The sequence below is a fragment of the Pseudorca crassidens genome, chromosome 13 (assembly GCF_039906515.1).
Source record: "Pseudorca crassidens isolate mPseCra1 chromosome 13, mPseCra1.hap1, whole genome shotgun sequence".
NCBI lineage: Eukaryota > Metazoa > Chordata > Mammalia > Artiodactyla > Delphinidae > Pseudorca > Pseudorca crassidens.
The window spans coordinates 29,990,757-30,008,893 of NC_090308.1; the positions used below are offsets into that span (position 1 = coordinate 29,990,757).

The 18,137-nt window shown below is 40.3% G+C and overlaps 1 protein-coding gene across 1 annotated transcript in view; it reads left to right on the forward strand.

The window, feature by feature from the left end:
• Window positions 1-8,828: 8,828 nt before the first annotated feature.
• STX7 (syntaxin 7) overlaps window positions 8,829-18,137 on the forward strand; it is a 49,175-nt gene continuing 39,866 nt past the window's right edge. The window contains exons 1-2 of the mRNA XM_067702067.1: window positions 8,829-8,955; window positions 13,998-14,148. Coding sequence (XP_067558168.1) covers window positions 14,064-14,148 — 85 coding nt within the window. The 5' untranslated portion in view covers window positions 8,829-8,955; window positions 13,998-14,063. The remainder of the gene's footprint in view (window positions 8,956-13,997; window positions 14,149-18,137) is intronic.

Sequence of the window (18,137 nt, forward strand, 5' to 3'; positions counted from 1 at the left end):
GTTTTGTATACTAAAAATTATAAAACACTGATGAAAAGTAAATAAAAGGGGACTTCCCTGGTGGCACAGTGGTTAACAATCTGCCTGCCAATGCGGGGGACCTGGGTTCGAGCCCTGGTCCGGGAAGATCCCACATGCCAGAGAGCAACTAAGTCCGTGCACCACAACTACTGAGCCTGCGCTCTAGAGCCCGCGAGCCACTACTACTGAGCTAGTGTGCCACAACTATTGAAGCCCGTGTGCTAGAGCCCATGCTCCACAACAAGAGAAGCCACCGCAACGTGAAACCCGCGCACCGCAATGAAGAGTAGACCCCACTCGCTGCAACTAGAGAAAGCCCGTGAGCAGCAACGAAGACCCAACGAAGCCAAAAAAAGTAAATAAAATAAATAAATTTAAAATAATAAAAAGAAAGAAAGAAAAGAAAATCTAAGTAAATGTAGAGATATACTGTGTTCATGAATTGAAAGTCTCAATTTTGTTAAGCTGTTAATTCTCCTCAACTGATTTTTGACAAGAGTGCAATAGTAACTCAACGGAGAAAGAATAGTCTTTTCTATAAATGGTGCTGGAATAATTAGACATCCATATGCAAAAACAAGCAAAACTTTGATATATACCTCATATAAACATAAAAATTAACTCAGTATGTATTGTAGACCTAAATGTAAAGGATGAAACTATAAAACTTTAAGAAAAAATATAGGAGAAAATCTGTGTAACTCTGGGTTTGCTAATAAAAAGATTCAACGCCAAAAGCAGGATCCACAAAAAGAAAAATTTGGCAAATTGGACTTTATCAAAATTAAAAATTTTGCTCTGTGAAAGACGCCGTAAGGAAAATAAAAAAGACAAACTACAAGATGGGAGAAACATTTGCAAATGACATATTTGATCAAGAACATATAAAGAACTCTTAAACCTCTACAACAGGGAGACAATGTAACGAAAAAATGGGCAAAAGATCTGAACAGACACTTCAGTAAAAAAGACATATGAATTTTAAATAGGCCTAAAAAGGATGTCCAGCATCATTAAGGAAATGAAATTAAAACCACAGTGAGATGCCTCTATACAACTATTAGAATAGATAAAATTAAAAGAGGAAATCTAACACTACCCAATGTTGACAAGGAATTAGAGCAACAGAAATCCTCATTCATTGCTGGTGGGAGTGCAAAATGATACAGCCACTTTGGAAAACAATTTGCATTTTCTTATAAAACTAAACATATATGACCCAACACTCTCACTTCTAGATATTTACTTAAGTGAATTGAAAACTTATACTTGTATCAAGACCTGCATGCAAATAATTATAGAAGTTTTAATCGTAATAGCCAAAAATTGGAAACAACCAATAGGTGAAAGGCTAAAGGGCATTACATCCTGACAATGGAATAATACTCAGCCATAGGAAAGACAAACTATTGATTCATAGAACAATGTGGATGTATCTTAAATGCACGCTGCTAAAGGAAAGAAGTCAAACCCAAAAGGTTACTCATTGCATGATTCAATGTTTTTACCTTTCTGGAAAAGGCAAAAAGCTATAGGGAGAGAAAACATAAGTGGTTGTCAAGGGTTGGGGGACAAATTGACTCAAAGTTACTGCAAAAGGGAAATTTTAGGGAGATTAAACTGCTCTGTATGGTATTGGGGTGATGGATACATGACTCCAGGCATTTGTCAAAAACCTACAGAGATGTATACCAAAAACAGTGAACTTTACTTAAATTAAAAAAAAAAATCAACCAGTATGTTTGGTGAGATCCAGATGGAATATAGGCACATAACAAATGAACCAAAGTGCAATACAAACATAAAACATACATTCACTGAAGGGAGTGTGGGAAAAAGAGCTGATCTTGGTAATTTTGGAAAACATTGTTTTGACTCAGTACTGTAAGGCTAAAGGCAAAAAGAATTGTCCTTACACACTGTTCTCAAGTTTTTCTCTCACAGGAGTATGAGTTAGCAGTTCTGAAACTACCTTACATTACACAAATAAGTAATTGACGACAGATACTGGGGCTGGGTTCCTCACTGTCAGAAGAGGAAGTTAACGATAAGGAAGCAGAGAAGGCTAGAATGAACCCTGTGATGCTGGATGAGAGTTGGAAATAACTGTATGAACTCATGTTTATTTATATATTCAATAAAGTCAGATAAACTTATAGATACATGTGTATACATGAGCTAATACACAGACATTTATTTCCTAGTTCTGTCCACTGAGAGGGCACAGAAGCAATGACACCCCAGTACCAATAAGAAGGCTAGTGCCCAGATCTTGGTTTCTAAATACTATTTTCTGGTAAAAGGAACAATGACTCCACACCAAAATGACTGATTTTAGAGCTGGAACAAGGAAGATACAAGATAAGCCTGGAGCATCTTGTTATACTAACAAGTAAGGAAGCGCTAGGGAAAAAGAAAATGGGGCCTGTCAAAAGGACACAGGAACCAACCTGAAAAAACCTGAAATGGTAGAGAGGTAACTTAATTATAACCTAAAGAAGAAAATAAAAATCCATAAATTCATAGTGATATAAAGAAATGATTGAAGAAATAAATAAATTGGGGAGAAGTGACAAATATTCCTCATAGAAGAATTGAAGGAAATAGAAAATCACCTTTAGAACACAAAAGTAATAACTGCACTAGGCAGTATGGCAATACCAGAAGAGAATACGCGAAGGCAAAATTGAGGTTCAAAAGTGTAAAGAGGGGCTTCCCTGGTGGTGCAGTGGTTGAGAGTCCGTCTGCCGATGCAGGGGACACGGGTTTGTGCCCCGGTCCGGGAAGATCCCACATGCCGTGGAGCGGCTGGGCCCGTGAGCCATGGCCGCTGAGCCTGCACGTCCGGAGCCTGCACGTCCAGAGCCTGTGCTCCGCAATGGGAGATGCCACAACAGTGAGAGGCCCGCATACCACAAAAACAAACAAACAAACAAAAGTGTAAAGAGCTAGATGAAACATTCACGGTCAGGATCTTTCTTTAGAAAAAGAAGGCAAAATTAGTTATGTACATGAAGTTGAGAAAAGCAATCACAGCAGTTTCTTAGTTTCTACCTAAGAAACTAGGTAGGGTGGAGCCTGAGAATTTTTCTTATTATCAAGCATCTGATGTGAGAGGTACTTTCCATAACTATCCACTTGAAAATTTTTTCTTTCCGTAATAATAACTGTGGCCTCTGATGGTTTAGCCTCAAAGGGTCTCTGTCCAAATATTTATTAGTTCTTGTGGTAGTTTCAACATATGTTCATAAATTTTTCATATTCCTCCCTTCTGGAGGTAGAACTCAATTCTCCTCCTCTTGATTGTGGACTGGACTTTGTGATTCTCTTCTAATGGGTATAGCATAGAAATGGAAAAATAGTAACTCAAAGACATCATCTTAACCAAGGTGTGAAGATTAACATCACCAGAAGACAGATCATTCTGATATCATGTATCCTCTGAAATGATATGTTGAGAACACTTCACCTCCCTGGTATTCTTTTCAAAAATCTGTAACAGTCTGATCGTGAAAACATCAGACAAACCTGAATTGAGGAACTTTCTAACAAAAGGCCTAACCAGTACTCTTGAAGTGTCAAGTTCATGATAAAAAAGGAAAGACAGAAAATTGTCACAGATGGGAGGAGACAAAGGAAACATGCTATGTAAATACAATGTGGGATTGGATCTTGGAATAGAAAATGGACATCAGTGGAAAACTAGGGAAATCCAAATCAATAGTTTAATTGAAAGTACTATGCCAATGTTAATTTTTTAGCTTTGACAAATGCACCATGGTTATGTAAGATGTTAACACTGGGAGAATCTGCGTGAGGTGTATATGGGAACTCTGTACTATTTTTGCAACTCTTTTGTAAGTCTACAATTATTATAAAATGGAGTTTACTTTAAAAATGAGGAGGAAGAAAGTGCATTCTAGTTAAAGGCAACTGATAGAGCAAAGCACAGAAATAAGGGAACCCCTGGTGTGGTTTTGGAGAGCTGGTGGGAAGGAAGTGGGAGCAGAAAGAGATGGAGAAGTTCTTTAAGCTAGCATACTCCAAAGCATAAATTTTGGTGCAGGGAAAGGCAGAATCCAGATCACATAGGTCCTTTTATATAAGGTGACCATGTAATGTATCATCTGAATTGGGACACTTTTGAGAAGGAAAGGGAGTGCTCAGAGACAGAAGGCTGGAAAAACCAGCCTAAACTGGGGCTGTCCTGGGCAAACTGGTTGTATGATCACCCTATTTATATGCCCTGATAAGGGGCTTGGATTTGATTTTGAGAGCAATGTTTTCCATAATAGATACCATGTAGATCTCTACAGCCATTAAGAATAAAAAAAAAGTTCTATGGTCAAATACATTCAGAAAATACCGGGTTAAAGAAAGTTATACTTGTTTCTTTACCGAACCACTTCTCAGAGCATTTAATTTACAAACACGCACCTCGAATCTTCAGGAAGGCATCGTAATAAGATTTCCAGACATTTCTCCGTAGATGCCCTTCTATGATTCCTCCTCCCAATCTACACAACCTTTCACCCCTGACCAGCCCCAGCACTTTTATTTTTAAGAAGTACATTTGGGGGCATGTGGCAATCATGGTGATGGCATGAAGCCTGGAGTGATGTTTTCAGATTTGCGCTTCAAATACTCAGTGGTGGCTTTGAGGATAATGACGTTGAGTAGAACTGGAGGTACAGATGCCAATGAGGAAGGTATTGTAGTGGACTGGGACACAGAGAGAAGAGGGCACACAACGATAATAATTGTAGGAGGTAAAATTAGAGATGAACAGACCAATCGTCATGCTATGATGGTCCATATAAGATTTCTGTGGGATTCCTATTAGCTCTATGTTTAAAAGTGAGAGCAAAATCTGCTCTGTGCTTGGCATATAGCTAGGGGCAGAGTGGTCTTAGAAAACAAGCAGACTGCAGAGGGAGATGAGAGGTGCTTAAAAACAAGGCACAATGGAACAAACTCTAGTTTATTAGACATTAATTTAAGCTGACTTTTTTTGGGAGGGTGGTGACACACTGCTCAATATGTGGAATATTAGCACGTGGGATGTTAGTTCCCCGACCAGGGATCAAACCCGTGGCCCCCTGCAGTGGAAGCGTGGAGTCTTAACCACTGGACCACCAGGGAAGTTCCTAAACTGCCTTTTAATCTAGCACAGATTTCTTAAAACAGCTTTGGTTCTCCCATACTTTATAATCAAAAACTTTCACCGGTACACTTGTACCTCTCATTTATCAATAAATTCCTTGCCTTTTTGTATTTTTCCTTTTTGTGTCTTTTACTTCTCTGGCTGTCCCACAAGATCACATGGTGGGCCTTTTAAAAAATATTTTAGCTCAGGGGCTATAATGTGAACAGGCAATTGTCTCCGATTTGCTAGAATTGCTATTCCAAACACTGGAGATACAGCAGTGAAGAGTTCCCTAGCCTACATGGCAGACGTTATTTAGGTGGTATTTATATTAATAAGGACACAAGTATGCAGATAACAATTCCCGCTCAAAGACTTACTTCTGATTTGCCCTTCGAATTCTTTCCAAGAAGACCCAAATCCCCAAAATTACTAGCTCTGAAAAATCCAAATCACAAGCCTTCAGACATAGGGAATTCTTGCAAGTATAAAGGATTTGTTTGGGGAGAAGTGAAATGATCACCTGTTAAATTGGCAGAATTTTTGATCCCTGCTGTGTTCAAGGCACCTGGCTAAGTTTCACTAAGAAGCAGGTTGATGCTCAGGTGGGATGCCATAAATATCAGGAACTCTTCTGGAATTCATTTATCCTCTGTACCTCTAAATTTTGCAGGGCTACCTAAACTATACCTTTTTTTTTTTTCACTTGAATACAAAGGATACAAAGGAGTGAAATCTTATTCCTAGTTTTCAAAAGACCTGGAAGAAATCCACTCATATTTTGAAACATGAAAAATTGGAAGGAGCCCAGGAGGAGGATTCAGACAACAAAGCTTTGGTCCTCATTCAGTCAGTAACTAGCAGGGTGACCTGAAGAGACCACCAAGCCTCCAGTTCTTCAACAGTGCTTCGTGACACCCCCTCTCACAGCCCAGGATTCTATCAAACATGATAGGATGTTTGGAAAGCGCAGCAGACACTACGTAAATGTAAATTATTTGCATGATAGTTCCTTGAATGACTGAAATGCCTGTTCCTAAATTTACCAACCACTTCCTAATTTCCAACTCCAATGCACAACTTTCGGTTCTCAATTTACCTGAACTTTCTGTGACATGTGCTATCATAGACCATTCCCTCTTTTTTGAAATGTTTTCCTTCATTCTCTACTACACCTCTTCCTGGTTTACTTCCTATCTCTCTGATTACTCCTTTTCATGGTTTTTCTTCCTCTGCCCTCCCTTAAACACAGAAAGTCCACAACATCCCATCCTTAGAGTCAGTGAGCTCATCTCTTCCCGTAGCTCCAACCAGAACTCTATCCGGAACTCCAGCTCACATTCTCAAGTACCTGTAGGACACTGGACATCTCTGAGTCTCACTTCCCCAGAGTCTTCAACACAACAACACATCCCAAGCTAAACTTACTGTCACTTTGCTCCCTCATTTCACCATCTCCATCCTCAAACTGCAATTGCTTTATCAGCAATCTTAGATCTCAGCTACATCATGTTCTGCTCAGTTTTGTGTCTTAAAAAGAGGAGTCATCTCTTTCATTCTCCATATCTAATTGATTTCCAAGTCTTCTTAAATATTTCTCAAAGCAGTCCTCACCTCCTCTTCTCCAATATATTTGCCTTACTACAGTCCTTCAATATCTCTGATATTGGGAAGATTCTTAATTGGGGGATGCTACCATTGCAACAGCCTCCTAAGTGGTCAAAACTCTCTCTCACTTTTATTTCCCTTTATTTTTGCCCATTCTCCAAAGGTGTCTTCAGAGCATGGAAATATGAGGACATCACACCTTTGCTTTCATAGTTTAACTCCTATTAGATATTCATTTAACATGATATCCAGGCTTTTCATTATATAAACTCCACTTGACTTTCTAGTCTGATGCCCCTCCATTCCACCCACTCTGCTTTAGTCTAATGAAAATTAGAAGAGATCCCTGAGAGTTTGAACTTGCCTGTGATTTTATGAAGTTTTATGTGTTCTTCCTTTTGGCTGGAATGTCCTTTCCCATCTTGTCTTCCCAGTGAAGTCTTACACATTTTTCAGGATTCTATTAACTCTTCCCTTTTGGAATGGTCCCTGATCCCACAGTAAGTCGTCCTCATCTCTGGGCTCCCTCTGTGCTGTGTACAAATCTTTATCACAGCATCTCTTGCAGTGTTCTGGGAAGGATCTCACTCTTTGAGCAACCTGAGGGAAAATACTGTATCCTACTCATCTTGATATCTGCAGTGCCTGTCGCAGTCCCTGGCACATGGCAGATTCCCAGTGAACATGTGCTGAATGAATTATATGGTAGGAAGAAATCAAGATTCTGAATTAGGTCATCTGGATCTGTGCTTCTCATAATTATTTGTGTGATTTTGATGACATTTCTTTGGGTTTCAGATTTTTTCATCTGTGAAATGAGGAATTAGAGTAGCTTTTCTGGTAGGCTTTCTCCAGCTTTAATACTCTATGGCTGAAACTATCGCCTATTACAAAGGCTGATATATGTATATTATTTGATCACAGAATGTTTTATAAAAACTTATGAATACTGAAAAAAAGATTTTTCACATAAAAATTAGAATTTACACTGTATCTTGACAAAACAGATAACTTGATCACATTGGGCCAATTATTCCTAAAAGTCCACAATCGGCTCTAGCTGAATCATGCTGCCCCTTTTGATGGGGTGTGTGCCTTCTGTTTGGCCAGCCTGCCCATCTCTCTCTTGCCCCCTCTTCACAGATGCAGAGTATAAGTTGTTGCTTATTACCACAATTATACCACAGTTTTCTTCTGGAAAAAATGAGAAATAGAAAAATTTTCTTGTTCCCATTTCTCTCTTAAAAGTAGAAAAATGAAAAATAAACGGAGAGCCTCTTATGTTTCTTATCGTTGGTTGACCTCACTCACTTATGCACATATGTATGTATAATTCCAAACAAACTAGAATTTGCTCATGTGGTACCAATTCAAAATATTCTGGTTTTAGTTTTTTTTTTCCACCTTAGTCCATCTGGACTTTTGATGTCCTGATGATCCTTTCAGAAAATATTATTGCCTTAATACAGACAAAGGCCTAATTAATTAATTTGGTATTTCTCTCACCTGAAGCAACTGATGCTTTTTATCTAACAATTACTTTATGTTTGAATATTTATCATGAGAACATTCTCTGCTCTTTTCAAATCCTGTTGAAACTACTTCCTGCCATGCAAGGATGCTTCATATGACTTGAGTGTGCTACGAAAACTTGGTTACTAAGTGGGCACACGGAAATGACTCCACTCATTGTTCCTGCTAGAACTGCGTATTTGCGTTCACATTTTTTAATGGACTTACGAATATGTTCTACTGAGGTTAAGGGTTAGGAAACAAGACAGGCGTGAGTTGATGGGGCTGGCTGAAGACACGAGTCTAGGGAGGCTGGCATCACCTGATAAAGAAAACAGCTGCTCTCCATTCCCTCCTCTTGTTTTTTACACGCAGGATAAGGCGTTCACCATCTACACGTCAGGCCTCAAAGAACACCTCCCTTGCAGTTTTGCTGGAACCCCTATTCCTTAGCTTAGAACCAGAGGGGGCGGGGAAGGGCCGCTGTCACTCAACCCCGCTGGCCAATAAGAGGAGGGATATCCCCGCCTCCTTCCCAGGGAGGGATTGAGAGCATGCGCAGTGGGCGTTCCAGCGCCTCCACCCATCAGCTGAGGCTCGTTGCTGGCGGCTCTGGGGCCCTTGGGTGGCCGGGGCCAAAGAAGGAGAAGGAAGCCGAGGACGTCGGGGTAAGAGGAGTCTCTGGAGGGGGTGTCCCTGGCTGGGCGCCCCGAAAGCGCGTGTCCCCGTGGCTGCCGCGCCACCTTGTTTGTGCGCGTTGTCAGGTGGCCGCCGCCCTGCTCTTCGCGGCAGGCTTTCGGGAGTCGGAGGGCCGGCGCTGCCTCAGCGCCGGGAGCGCGCTCCTCCCCACGCCCCCCGGGCCGGCGCGGGTGCGCGGTGCAGTCCGGCTGGTGCCGCCGGCCTATTCAGCCCGGCCCGCCCTGCGCCGGCTGCGCCGCAGCCTCGCCGCCTCCCCCGGCCGCCCCGGCCGCTCTCGCTCAGGCGCACCGGCGGGCTGAGCGCTCCGGGGCGGGGCTGGAGCCCGAGCCGCTCCGGCCCAGCTCAGGAGAACAGCTTCTGCCTCACGCTGGACACGAATTGACCTCTTCCTCTTTTTAAGGCTCGGATTTAGAAAACGCGCTTTAAAGTTCTCCTCCCGAATATAGAAGAACTGAAGATACATATTTCTATAGTAGAGGAACCGTATACGTTTATTCGGAGGCTCATCGTAGTTGGTTTTCTATTTGGCCTGGAGACTTTGACACACTACCTTTCTTTGATCTTTTCAGTACCTGTCCTTAGTTGGTTTGCATTAAGCCCTTTACAGCTACATAAAATATTCCAAGATGCCTCTCCACCCCACCTCAGCCCACCCCTCTTGTTTTTTAGGTTGTTACTTTCTTTAAATTCAGACAAAAAGAAAACAAAAATGCCTTTCCCGTCAAATGCTATATATTTTTTTACTCTCAAGTTTCTTACATTTGCTTGGTTCTTATAGACATACATTAATTTTTGTTTAATTCAGATCAACATATTCTGACCATAATTATATATAATTTAAAGCTTGCTCGGGATCTGGAAGAAAAGGAAATGATTATGAAATGCTGTGCTGTTTAGTAATATTGGAGGTGGACGTTTCTTCGGGGGTTGGCCTGATCATCCCCCCTGGTCAGAGACTGATAGCAGTGTTTAGCTGTGTCTTGTGATGTGGACACGCCTCTGCTTTGCAGGCCACTTTGAGAAGGTTGTCTCAGACTTGTGACTAGTTAAGAATTATGCTCTAGTTTCAGAGTTAATATGATACCATGTGAACTCATTAACATCTACATTTTTCTTCAGATATTTTACTTTTGCTCCCGATCTCAAAGTCAATCTTAATTTTGGTTATGATCTCAAACTTTAGCCAGGTGCTGCTGGGTGAGAAATTGTATAAAACACCTGCAGTAAGTCTGAATAAGATTTGCCATAATTCTATTTAATTTGAAAGTTTAGTGTGTGTGAAAGAGTGAAAAATAATTCTCGGTATTGTGGACTAAACCCAAATAGTATAATGGTTTAATGGATGGAGGAGCTGAGCTAATGAATGCAGTTAATGTAGTTTATGTAGAGAATGCTCATGTCTGTTAGGAGAGTGATCACCCTCACATTCGTGGAACATCTATGTCCCTGGCACTGGAGTCTACAAGAAGATAGCCTTAGATTAATCTCCAAAGTATATAAACAGCTTATGAAGCTCAATATTAAAAAAACAACCCAATCAGAAAATGGGCAGAAGACCTAAATAGACCTTTCTCCAAAGAAGACATACAGATGGCCAAGAGGCACATGAAAAGCTGCTCAACATCACTAATCATTAGAGAAATGTAAATGAAAACTACAATGAGGTATCACCTCACACCAGTTAGAATGGGCATCATCAGAAAATCTACAAACAACAAATGCTGGAGAGGGTGTGGAGAAAAGGGAACCCTCTTGCACTGTTGGTGGGAATGTAAATTGATACAGCCACTATGGAGAACAGTATGGAGGTTCCTTAAAAAACTAAAAATAGAATTACCATATGATCCAGCAATCCCACTACTGGGCATATATCCAGAGAAAACCATAATTCAAAAGACATAGGCACCCCAGTGTTCACTGCAGCACTATTTACAATAACCAGGTCACGGAAGCAACTTAAATGCCCATCGACAGATGAATGGATAAAGAAGATGTGGTACATATATACAATGGAATATTACTCAGCCATAAAAAAGAATGAAATTGGGTCATTTGTAGGGACATGGATGGACCTAGAGACTGTCATACAGAGTGAAGTAAGTCAGAAAGAGAAAAACAAATATCATATATTAACACATATATGTGGAATCTAGAAAAATGGTACAGATTAACTGGTTTGCAGTGCAGAAATAGAGACACAGATGTAGAGAACAAATGTATGGACACCAAGGGGGAAAGCAGGGGTGGTGATGGTGGTGGTGGGATGAATTGGGAGATTGGGATTGACATATATACACTAATATGTATAAAATAGATTACTAATAAGAACCTGCTGTATAAAAAAAAAAGATAAAATTCAAAAAAAAAAAAAAAGAAGATAGCCTTGTCTCTCTCATGTTTATGTTCCAGAGGTAGGGATAGATAATAAATGATATACGAACTAGATCGTTTTAAATGGTGATTAGTACTATGATGCAGTAGGTTAGATCAGCAGAGTGACAGAGTGGTGACTTCTCACTTCAAATCAAAGTGAATATGAAATGCTTCTCTAGCACGTGATGAGACTTTGCTGGGGAAGCGGAGCAGGTCACATGGAGATCATGGGAAGCGCCCTGCAGGGAGAGGAAATGGCACCAAGCAGTGGTCCAAGGCAGCGATAAGCCTGGGACATCCTGGATCTGAAAGAAGGCCCTGGAGTTCACTGTCTTAGAAATGGTAATATTTACCCTCAGACTGGGTGTGTGTTCTTAGGAAATAGGTACATTTATTCATTCTACAAATATTTATTAAGCACCTATTGTATATCCAGATGCTGAGAGTAGAGCAGTCCACAAAATAGACCAAAAAAAGAAAAATCAAAACTGAAAACAAAAAACCTGCCCTTCTGGGAACTTATCATTTTGGAGCACAGGGTGGAGGGAAGTCCTGAGCTTTATGCTGGTGCTCACCATTAAGAAAGTGAAACTGACTGTTTCTGTTGCTTTATCCACACAGGATTTATAGAGCATGAGATTTATGTTAATGGGAATCTTAAGGATTCTACACTGTGTCCAGTAGCAACTAGGGGTAATGTTTGACACTCAAGATTTCTTTTTAAAATTCCCTTTGTTCTTTTATCTGTGCTCTGTAGAAACAGTCTTGAGAAGATTCTCAGTATGAGTATTGCACCTTGATCCCCTCTTCCCGTCTTTCTCTTTATAGTGTTTATATATCCTCATAGCAAGCTAATTATTGAGATTTTTGGTGAGCACTGTTCAATAGAACTTTCTGCTGTGATGGAAATGTTCCATACGTGAGCTATCGTAGCCAGTGGCCACACATGTGATAGCTGAACACTTGATAGTGCAGGTATAGATAATGAGTCACTGTTATTCTGAGCAATAAAACTAGGAATTCTGAATGGGCTTTCGAAAGTGTACAGCAAAAGTACTTCAGTGCATCTTAGCTCTGGGCTAGGTGCTGGAGGCTGATGTGGAAAGCAGACATCAGAATAACTTGCTTGATGTAGCCTGTGTGCAAAGATCATACACTGTTAAGTCAGTTTATAGTTAGCTGTCTATCTGTTTATATACATATATTTTAAAGTACAGTCAGTTATTTGGATCCTTTATTTTTCATATCTCATCAGGAGAGCCAACCACTGTTGTCTTTTAGATATCACTGTTAGCAGAATAAGAGAGAAGAGGTGTAAGCTGTTCGGCAGTGTTACCTTGATCCATGCATGTAGTTATCCCAAACTGAATTCCTCATCTTCCTTGTGGGTTTAGCAAAACTTCATACAGAGTCTGCAGAAAGGTGATAAATTTGGTTTTTCTAAATTGAGTGGGCTGACCTGTCCTTAATTTTGTTATACAGGGAAGCAACAAGATGGTTTTGTGTTTTCAAAACATAGACTCTAAGATTTAGTTTCAAATTTTAGCTCTTTTCTTACATTAAACATGTTGCTTATTCTCATTATGCTTCAGTTTCTTCATTTGAAAAATCATAATTATTGTTGTACCTACCTCATAAGCTTGGTGGAAGAATCAACTAAGAAAATGTGAAAGTCCTAAACACAATGCTTAGGAAATAATAAGTTAGCTATAGTTAATCTTGTTGAATTTTTCTTTCTCTTCCATCATTCGCAGTTTCTTTTCATTCTTCACTCAGCACTGAGCTGAGGGAATCGCCATTGCACCCCTTCTCTAAGGAAATGCCAGCCAGTCCAACAGTGGCAGCTCTTTGGATAAATGAAGCTTAGTTATCTCACCAGCAGGAACTTTCTCAAATTTAGGCGCTTGAGTAAAGGGGAAACTGGTAGTTTGTAGCTGATTGGTTGATTCTCTAAAGGGGGGGAAAGGAGACCATAAAAGAAAACAGGAGAAGGCTTAGACCAGACTTGTTTGAGTTTTGAGGGTTGAGGGAAATGCTACAATACTAAGTGGCAATCAACAGGACTGATTATAGTCCCTCTTTGGGGGAGAGAGCAGGCCTCAGCTAATCGTGTGGTTGTGTGGTCCTGATGCAAGGGATCTGATCTGTTGATGCTAGTCCTGTAGATGCAAGAGTGAATCTTTACCTTTCTTCTGTATAGAGTGAGAAAGTTCTTGGTCCCTGGATGTGCAGTATCTTATTTGGATCCTGGCAGCAGGCCCAAATGCTAAGTGTCTTCCCCAAAGTAGAGATTTCCTGTTGCCAGTTCCACTGGCGGCTAAAAGGGCAGTTGGCGAGTTCCTATAGCTTCAAAGGCATATAGACACTAAAGAGAGTTAAGAGTGTGACTCGGAGATGTGGATGTGAGATTCATTTGTGTGTAGGTGTATTTGTGCATGTAGATGGAAGAGCACCCCTAAGAGAGTACATAAATAAGAAAGAGGAACACTTCCTCATACAGTGTGTTTTTGTGAGCTAGATTTCAACCCTAGTAGGATCGTGAAATTTGTACTTGTAACCTCCCAGATCGACAATTTGGAAAGTGTAAGCCAGTAACTTTAAAAATGCAGTTATGTGACTTTTCTTTTATGTTATTTAGGTGACTGCTTAGAAAACTGCACAGCCCACAAACAGCTGATGAAATTAGCGAACAAGCAAATCAACTATGTCTTACACTCCAGGAATTGGTGGTGACCCTGCCCAGCTGGCCCAGCTTATCTCTTCCAACATCCAGAAGATCACACAATGTTGTGAGTTGAGTTTTTAAATTGACTTCATTGTTTGTTTTCAATTCTTCATTGAAACTTGGTGGAGATTCAAAAAAGGACAATTAGTGTTCCTCCAAGAGCAGATTTTAAAAGGCTAGACCTCTATAGAGTAAAGATAAGGAGTAGTTATATTAGAAGAGGTAACACTTAACTGCATTTTTCTGTAGAGTGTCAGGCACCTGATAAACATTCATTAATGAAAGAAAGATTTAAAAGGATAGATACTTAGGTTTGCATTAAAGCTGTCAGGTTCTAGATGAGATAAATGAGATTTGATGAAATCTCATAGGTGTGGCACTGGGAAGCACTGTCAAGCACTATCAGTACTCCTCAGAATATATATAAGAAATTTAAAAAAAAAATCCCTGTAGCAGATTTGAACCTATAGAGTTTTTTAGTTTTTCTTTCTGAATCACAGCTAATCATATACCTAGATTATTCCGGTCATTTTGCGGTCAGTATTTTGGCCCTCTGGGCATGCCTGAACTCTTTCAGAGTGTGTTAATATGTATAGTTTTATTCTTCAGCCTACTTCATTAAGGCTGCTCTCTTTACCAGAATGCTAAACACACTGTGGAACATCTGAAATGTTTTCAGATGACCAACTGTGTTTCTTTAATCATTAACTTCCCAACAATTATTACTCTGCCTGAATGACTGAAATGAGATATCAGTTGTTTTGGAGGCAGAGGGAGTAAAACTAGATTATAGATAGTTCTAAGAAAGTGCTGACCTGCACAGCAGTGTAGGATAACCCATATCCTGATTTGGGGCAGCTCCTGTTTTCTTTGGCTGTCCTTGGAGGAGCAAGGAGGGGGATAGCGTAGAGGTATCACTTTGTCCGCAGTAGGGTCTATAGGATTGGTACGCCAAGGATTGTTCCAGTTTGTCCTGGGGCACCAGCGTTGGCTGGCTCCACCTTGCTCTTCCTGCTTCAAATTGTTTCCATGGTAGCCAAAAGGGCCTCTCCTTTTTGTGGCTCCCTTGCTGCTGATTAGAAATAGTGCTAGTCTGCCTCAGGCTACTTGTGTGAAAATTATAATTTTAATTTGCACATGTGGAAAATCAGGACCTTTATCCAAGAAAGGAGGCCAGGAGGTCTTTTTCTGTAGGATAGGGCAGGTATCCTGTGTCGGGGAAGCTAAACGGTGTCGGGAATTCTGGGAAGAAGATGAGGAATGACTGTAGTGCATGGAGATTACAGAAGCCTTGTGCACTTAGTGGTGTGAAAGATACATGGAGATGTATCTTGGAGATGGTGTGTGAGCTTGAACTGGAAGGAAGGAAGCGTTAACTTCAGTCAGGTTACACTCTCTCAGAAAGAGATCAGTTCATGAGACCAGCCAGATGATATGAGGTAGATTGGACCACAGTTGCATATTCATGGCATAGTTGATAGCTAAGTGTGTGACTACATCGTGGTTTGGGGCAGTCTTGGAGTACATGGGAGGGTGATGATAAGACCTGAAACTCTTGTTTTTAACAGCCTTGTGAAGAGCTGTTAAGGAGACTGGGACTGTTAACTCTGAGACGGTACAATCACCACCTTTGGATATTTGAAGAACTGTCTTGTCTAAAACACGAGAAATGTACTCTACTTGATCACAGAGGCCTCCACAGATGAACGGAAGCAACAGCTTGAGAAAGGAATAAGGGGCTTTGAATAATCCTAGTTGTTGAGGAATAGAATTGTCTACCTCAGGAGCAGTGCAGTCCCTGTTACTAAGTGAACAGCATATGGCGGTGAGATATTTCTCAGGTCTGTAATTAAGACACTGGAATAATGGTTAAACAAATGACTTTTCATTTTTATGTTAAGTCTTTAGTCATTCAGCAAATAATTTATAGAGCACCAACTGTTTGCTAGTCCCTGTTTCAGACCCTGGGAATCGAGCAGTAAACAAGATCCACAAGGTCCTGTTCTCCTGTAGTTTCCAGTGTGAGGAGAAACTGATGGTTTAAACATTTAATGAACAACATAATTCCCTATGAAGAAAAAAAAATGAGAGTGATGTGATGAGAGCAAGTGATGAGGGAGAAGCTGCCTTATCTTAGGTGGTTCTCTGAATGTGGAAGAGAAGGGGCTGGTAGTGAGAAAATACTGGGAAAGAGCATTTAGATGGAGGCCACAGCTGGTATTTTTAAAAAGCAGTCCAGAGCTTAGGGTGTTCAGAAAATAGGAAAAATCCAGTGTGGCCGAAGCACAGCACTTGAGGCAAGAGTGGCAGGAGATGAAATCAGAGAGGAGGCCAATCAGGTCACCTAAAACCTTGGAGGCCATGTGGAGCTTAAATTTCGTTCTAAGAGGCAGGGAAGAGACACAATCAGATCTGCACTTTGAAAAGATTACTTTGGCTGCTGCTTAGAAAACAGACTTTGAAGAAATAGAAGGAGAACACACAGGCCATGGCAGGGCTCTGATGAGAGAGATGTTGGCTTGCACCAGGGTGGTAGCAAGGGAGATGGAGAGAAGTGATGGAGGTACTGTGGAGGCACAGACAGCAGGACTTGCTGATGCACGGGGGTGGGGTGAGAGGGAGAGGGGAGACCAGGATGACTTCATGGTTTTTGCTTTGAGCAACCAAGTGGATGGTGGTGAGTATGTCCTAAGATGGGAAGAACTATAGTTGAGGAGATGTGGGGAGGGTTTTGTTTTGGCCAAGTAAATTTTGAGGTGTCTTTTAAACATCTAAGTGGAGGTGTCGAACATCTAGTTTAGGTGTATGAATTTGGAGATCAGAGTGTCATCAGAATATAAATGGTATTTAAAACCATAGGTCTAAAATAATCACAAAGGAGTGAGTAGAGTTCAGAGAAGAGTGTTGGAGCATTTAAAAAAATGTAGAAGTCAGGAAAGCAGGGGAAGACACCATAGTCAGGGAAGGAGTGACCAGTGAGGTAAGAAGAAAATCAGGCTCTGCTGGGTTTCCAGAAATTCAAAGAGTGTTTCAAGAATGAGTGAGGCATCATGTGTCTAATGCTGCCAACAGACTGAATGAGATGAAAGCAGAGAATGGGATCTGGCAAACTGGTGTCTTTGAAAGAATAAATCCCTGGATATATGCCAGGGATGCAAAGCTGGTTCAACGACCACAAATCAGGCCATGTGATATACATACACCACATTAACAAAATGAAGGATAAAAATCATATGATCATTTCAGTAGATACAGAAAAAACATTTGACAAGATTTAACATTCATTTATGATAAAAATTCTCAACCAAATGGGTATAGAGGGAACATACTTCAACATAATAACAGCCATATGTGACGGGCCAGCAGCTAATATCATATTCAGTGGTGAAAAGCTAAAAGCTTTTCCTCTAAGATCAGGAATAAGATAAGGATGCCCATTATTGCCACTTTCATTCAGAAATATTGGAAGTCCTAGACAGAGCATTTAGGCAAGAAAAATAAATAAAAGGCATCCAAACTGGAAAGGAAGAAGTAAAACTGTCACTATTTGTAGAGGACATGATATTATATGGAAAACCCTGAAGACTCCATCAAAAAACTGGTAGAACTAATAAACAAATTTAGTAATGTTGCAGGTTACAAAATCAGTACTCAAAATCTGTTGTGTTTCTCTACACTAATAACAAACTATCAGAAAGAGAAATTAAGAAAATCCCATTTATAATTGTATCAGAAAGGAATAAATTTAACCAAGGTTGTATACTGAAAACTATCAGACATTAAGGAAAGAAATTGAAGAAGACACAAATAAATGAAAAGATATTCCATGCTCATGGATCAGAAGAATTAATATTATGTCCATACTACCCACAGCAATTTATAAATTCAGTGCAATCCCTATCAAAATTACAATGGTATTTTTCACAGAATAAACAGTCTTAAAATTTGTATGGAACTGCAAAAGACCCTGAATAGCCAAAGCAATCTTGAAGAAAAAGAACAAAGCTGGAGTCATCACCCTCTCTGATTTTAAACTCTATTACAAAGCTATAG